Below are 6,452 nucleotides of genomic sequence, written 5' to 3' on the forward strand. Positions count from 1 at the left end.
AGTGGGAAAAAGTGGAAACGTCGGGCTCGGAATCCCCCTGCCCTCCCTCTACTTGATGTAGTGGGTGGCGACTTTGAGAAGAAGCGTTACTTGTGCGAGGAGGAAAGTAATACTTCTTCGACAAATCCTGAAGTTCTGGAGCTTGTTCAGAAAAAACTAAAGTGTACTGTGCTGGAAACTGAATCCCCCTCATTTGCATCAACGGCGGAGATTGCCTCGGAGCAATCCCGCCGAGCACAATGAATTCCCTTGTCTGGAATTGTCGAGGGCTTGTGAACCCTTCGACAGTTCGTCAATTGGTTTGGTTAGCCAAACATAAGCGGCCCGAGGTGATTTTTTTGATGGAAACAAAGCTCTTGCAGGAGGATTGGTGTTATATTCTCCCTCAAATTGGTTTCAGTAAGTTTTTCTCTATTGATTGTGATTGTGTGAATGGTGGTCGTAAGGGTGGTCTTTGTTTGCTGTGGGTTGACGATCTGTTGGTGAATATCAAATCCTATTCTTTTCATCATGTTCTGGCGTCTCTGGATGATGGAGAACATGAGCCCTGGGATTTTTGTGGTTTGTACGGTTGGAGTATTACTGATGAACATTATCTCATGTGGGAGCTTATGCTCTCCATTCTACCCCAAGTTTCTGACAAATGGATTTGCGGGGGTGATTTTAATGAAACTATGTTCCACTTCGAGAAGCGTCTTGGTCAGTTGAAAGCTGATTCCAGACTTGAAAAGTTCCGCGAGACTGTGGAGGTGTGTGGTCTCCATGATTTGGGTTTCTTGGGTGATCCGTATACATGGACGAACAATCAAAAAGAGGATGCGAATATTGTGGAGCGTCTTGACCGTATTTTTGGTAGTGAAAGTTGGATGTCTTCTTTCCCGGGGTTTGAAGTCTATCACCTTCTTAGAAAATCAAGCGATCACTGCCCGCTTCTGCTTTGCCTTGAGAAGAATTCAGAGGAGACGTTGAATCGGCCTAAGCCGTTTAGATTTGAAGCAATGTGGCTTCGCAATGATAGTTGTAAGCCATTCTGTGAGAACTTATGGGCAGACGGCAGTGTGTTGACTACGACGGAGGATATTCGGAATAAAATTGAGAAAATGGGCAGAGAACTGAAAATTTGGGAAAAGAATGTTTTTGGTCACGTGAGGAAAAGGTGTTCGAAGATAAGGAAAGATTTGGCGGAATTGCAGACAGTTCATAGGGAAGCTACTTCAAAGGATGAGCAAAAGCGGTTAGAGGATGAACTTGATGAACTTTCAAAACAGGAAGAGTTGATGTGGAAACAGAGCGGGCAGATTGGATGGCGGAAGGAGATAGAAATACGGGGTTTTTTCACAAGGTTGCTGAGGGGAGGAAAAAGAGGAATCATATTCGTGAGGTTCAGCGTCCGGATGGTACTAAAACTCGTAAGAATGAGGAGATGGATGAGGTGTTTAGAAATCACTTTCAGTCGCTCTTTTCTGCGGGCCATACTCATAACCCTGATGAAGTTCTCCGCTCCATTAATCCTGTTGTTACTGAAGAGATGAATTCAGAGCTGTCCCGCCCCTACACCCATACTGAGATCACCCAGGCTCTCAAACAAATGCCACCTCTTAAGGCCCCTGGGCCTGATGGTGTGCCTGCTCTTTTTTATTCTGTTTTTTGGTCCTCGGCTAGGCATGATATTATTCCTATGCTTCTTGATATTCTCAATAATGGTGTGTCCCCTGGTCCTATTAATTCTACTTTCATCTGCCTCATTCCTAAGAAAAAAAGTGCACTTGTCCGTCTGACTTTAGGCCCATTAGCCTTTGTAATGTGATTTACAAAATTCTTTCAAAAGTTAATACTAATAGGCTGAAGTCGTGTCTCCCTTCTATCATTAGTGAGAGTCAGTTTGCTTTTGTCCCTGGTCGACATATAACGGATAACGCTTTGCTTGCCTTTGAGATCTTTCATATGATGAAACATAATAAAGCAAAAGTTCATGGTGTTTTCGCTTTTAAATTAGATATGGCTAAAGCTTATGATCGAGTCGAATGGAGTTTCCTTGAGTCTATTATGCTTCATCTGGGTTTTAATGCTCCTTTTGTGGACTTGATTATGCGTTGTGTGGCTTTTGTTTCCTTTCGTGTTCTTGTCAATGGCTTTCCAGGGAACCAATTTGAAGCTGGACGTGGGTTGCGTCAAGGTGATCCTCTATCCCCGTTTCTTTTCCTCTTTTGTGCGGAGGCCCTCTCGGGGTTGCTGAGAAGAGCAGAAACTCAGGAGCTGCTGCATGGGGCTCGGTTAAGCAGAACGGCACCAAGGGTTTCTCATTTATTATTTGCGGATGATTGCATAATCTTTGGAAGGAGTAATGTGAATGAGATTGATCTGGTGAAGAATATTATTCGTGACTATGAGGGTGTGTCGGGACAACTGGTGAATTTGGAGAAATCCTCCATATCCTTTAGTGGTGGGGTGGTGGAAGAGAGGCAGATTGAGCTTTCTTGTCGGTTTGGAGTCACTCGGTCTGGTGCAAGATCGACTTATCTCGGTATTCCAAGCACGATTGGTAGATCCAAAAGTGAGATCTTCCAAATGATGATTGACAGAACTCGTAAAAAGGCGAAGGACTGGAAAAGAAGATTTCTTTCGGGAGCGGGCAAAATGGTTCTTATACAGTCGATTCTCCAATCAATCCCGACCTATATTATGAGTTGCTTCGCTCTTCCTGAACAAATCTGCCAACAACTTAACAGTGTGGCTGCCAGATTTTTCTGGGGTCAAAAGAACGAGGAAAGGAGAATACATTGGAGGAGTTGGAAGAAGTTGTGTACATCTAAAGGGAATGGAGGTCTGGGTTTTCGCGATATCTCCTTGTTCAACCAAGCGATGCTCGCTAAACAAGCATGGAGACTTATTCTTAATGAGAGCTCTTTATTGGCTCGTTCTTTAAAGGCTAGATACCACCCGAGAAATGATCTACTCTTGTCTAGTAATGCTCATTACCCGTCTTTCGCATGGAAAAGCATACTAGTTGGTAGAGATTTACTGGTGAAAGGTATTGCATGGAAGATTGGAGACGGAGCTCGTGTTAGGATTGGGATTGATTCGTGGCTGCCCGATGGTAAAGGACAATTTGTGACTGCAAGAGTTGAAGATAGGCACGATCTGTTGTGTGCCAAGGACTTGATGGATTCGGATGGTAGTCGTTGGAACAATGATATTTTGAATGATATTTTGAAACCCGGGGATAGATGGAAGCTTCAAGCTCAGATCTCTATACGCCCAAATGAGAGTGACAAACCGTTTTGGCCAAGAGGAAAGCTTAATACTTATTCTGTAAAATCTGGATACAACTTGGCTGTTGAGCTTAATCTCCGCGATGAAGCCTCTTCTTCACGCTATCTAGGAGATCTCTGGAAGTGGATTTGGAAACTCGAAGTCATTCCAAAAGTGAAGATGTTTATGTGGAAATGCTTATCTAACTGCCTCCCTACGGCAAAGGCGCTGAGAAGTAGAGCTATTGAGATTGATGGCCTGTGCAGACGATGTGGTTCTTGTGATGAAACGTTGGAACATGCTCTTCGGGACTGTGGGTGGGTTAGCACCCTTTGGGCTGTTTCCCCCATTCGTCTACAGCCAATGGCGCAAGGAATGGAGTTTCCCATTGTGGAATGGTTTGACAAGATTAGATCATGCCCTCACAATGAAGTTCATGCTCTTTTTGCTTCTCTTGCTTGGGCTTGTTGGTATGCGAGGAATTACTTGTCTTTCAGAATAAAGAACTATCACATATTGATGTTTTGAGAATTGCTGAACGTGCTCTCTGGTCTAAACCTTTATGTGCTGCTGCTCCTAATCATTCTACTCCCACTTTGAGCAACGAAGGGGAAGGTGTTTGCAAAATTGCTTCGGATGCTGCTATGAAGGAGGGTTCGGGTGTTGGGATAGGAGCTGTACTGAGGCAAGAGGATGGCCTGCTGATGGGTTGTAGGTTTGGTTTTATGAGAGGAGCTTTTTCAGTGGTGGAGGGAGAAGCACTTGCTCTGCTTGAAGGGCTTAAACTGTGTAGGGACAAGGGTGTGCGGGAGGTGATTGCAGAAACGGATTGTCAACAGCTCTACTGGATGCTCGCCCGACAAGATAGAGATCTGTCCTACCTGGGTGACACTCTTGAAAAAATTCACTTATTGAAAGGTTCGTTCCGACGATTAGCGTTCAGCTGGACACCACGTGAAGGAAATTCCACTGCTGATTCCTTAGCTTCTTTTGCTCTTAGTTCTTTGTGTTGCTTATCTTCTTTTGATGTTCTTCCTGCTGTTGTGAACTCTACTTCTTGATTTTATGAAGTTCCCTTCTTTGTCTCAAAAAAAAAAAAAAAAAACATTTTTACCAATGTAATGCGGGAGAAAACGCTTTTATATATAGATTCTAATTCAATTATCACTTAAAAAATTATACATATACTAAAGAATTAATTTTACCAACATATAATAATGTCATAATTATATAGGTATAACAACATATAATATGTTGTGGTGTAATAGCTTATAATAGATGTCTAGCAATACTCTATAATGTCATAATAAATTAATATAACGACATATAAAATTCAGTGTTGCAATAAACATTAATAAATATTCAAAAATCAATAATAAAATAGTTGATGTCGTGATAGAGATTTTATTGTGACATATAATATTCTGTGTTATTATAACTATGTAGTAATAGCCCATTTTTTTAGTAGTGTTTGAAGATTGCACATCTATCATTGCCATCACCATGCCTAAAGCCCCAGCTCGAGGATTAATCTTCTTTCCTCCCACTCGACTTTTATCCTACACAACCTTTGACTATTAATGCGAATAACGGATTCCATAATTAACGTACTATATATAGCATGCATCAACTACAGCCGAGATTTTATAACTATCTTTTGAGAAGCTTCGCCAGACGCCAATCGATACAAAATTTCAAGTGCTTAGCCTTAGAAACCTAAGGCTGTGTTTGATTGATACACGAAGCTCTAGCTCTAGTTTAGCCCACTTATGCATAGCTCATAGCCCATTAGGTTATCATTATCAATGATATAAATATTGTAATCTCTAAGTTATTACTTATGAAATGAATATTTGGGTTGATGTTTATCAAATCTATCTCTCTTCTCCCTTGATTTCTGGAATTGAGCTACTCGAATTGCTCCACCATTGATCGTGATCGTATCAATTGGTGCTTTCATTGAGAGAATTTCTCTTTGAATATCAAAAAAAAAATGTCCAGATCAGAAATTCTCGCTGCCCTTGAAAAGCATCGAATCTCCATCTACAGCCTGCAATCCTTCTTGGAGGCAAATTTTCCGGCCACCAACAAGTTCCCTCCGGCTACTGCTCCAGATGTGTGTTGGTCTCCATCCTCTTCGCCACCACCCCCAAACGTGCCGCCTTCACTTCCAATACTGCCAACACCACCGCCGTTGTACCGGCCACCGCCACCCCCGGTCGGGCACACCCTTGCCACATGGTCGTTCTCACCGCACTTGAAGCAGCCGTTGCCGCTGTCAACACCACCGCCGCTGCCACCGCTAGCTCTCCAACCTCCGCTGCAGACACCCTCTTATGTACCGTCTTCACTCACAATACCACCAACACCACCATCGATAACTACTTCGGTGAGTCCTCCGCCAATTCTTGGCAGTCGATTTTGGTTATTCATCGGTTCTAAGGATGAGATTGTGGTCGATGTTTTTGGACCCATATTTGATGCTATTGCGAAAGTTTTAACCGCCAGCGTCTCTAGTTTTTACCGATCCATGGCGTTTTCGCCGGTCAAGAGGTTCGGCTAGATGGTGAACCGCTGCCGGATCCGTTAGGCGTATCCAGCCGATCAGTTCTTGAGTTAGTTTGCTAGAACTTTTGTTGAGCACGTGGTGGGCATAAATGTATCAAGCTTTCCAATCAGTTCACCTTGCGGACAAGGTGATTGTGAAGGAGTGGGGAATGATATATGAAGCCCTAGCTCTAGTTTAGCCCACTTATGCATAGCCCATAGCCCATTAGGTTATTGGTGAAACTTAACATTCATGCCTAAACCTAGAAGACTGAAGAAAGTATCCGGATTAATCTGCGTGATCGAGAGACGAAGAAAAAACTTGTAGCCAGAGAACTCCCAGAATATTTTAGGATATTATTGCGTGAATATAACGATGGATTACATGAGGTATTTATAGAGATACATTAGGGCGAAGGCTAAATCAGACTTTATAGCTCATTCACCACTACAAAAAAACATATCGGACACCGACGGAATTACCGATGGAAAATAATCCGTTGGTAATCACCGATGGAACAGTGGCAGAATTCCGACGAAGATATTTTCAAAATTTTACCGACGGAATAACGACGGAATTATTAGCGACAGAAAATAAATCCGTCGTTAATATTATTCATTATTTTTCATTTATTTTTTAGTATTTTTTTTAA

General features: G+C 42.5%; 1 protein-coding gene across 1 annotated transcript; it reads left to right on the forward strand.

The window, feature by feature from the left end:
* Nucleotides 1-239: 239 nt before the first annotated feature.
* Nucleotides 240-4,313, forward strand: LOC131006452 (uncharacterized). The gene is made up of 4 exons (XM_057933611.1): nucleotides 240-1,397; nucleotides 1,454-1,619; nucleotides 1,829-3,684; nucleotides 3,750-4,313. The coding sequence occupies exons 1-4, from the start codon at nucleotides 240-242 to the stop codon at nucleotides 4,311-4,313; spliced, it is 3,744 nt and encodes a 1,247-aa protein (XP_057789594.1).
* Nucleotides 4,314-6,452: the final 2,139 nt, after the last annotated feature.

This window comes from Salvia miltiorrhiza, chromosome 1 (genome assembly GCF_028751815.1).
Source record: "Salvia miltiorrhiza cultivar Shanhuang (shh) chromosome 1, IMPLAD_Smil_shh, whole genome shotgun sequence".
NCBI lineage: Eukaryota > Viridiplantae > Streptophyta > Magnoliopsida > Lamiales > Lamiaceae > Salvia > Salvia miltiorrhiza.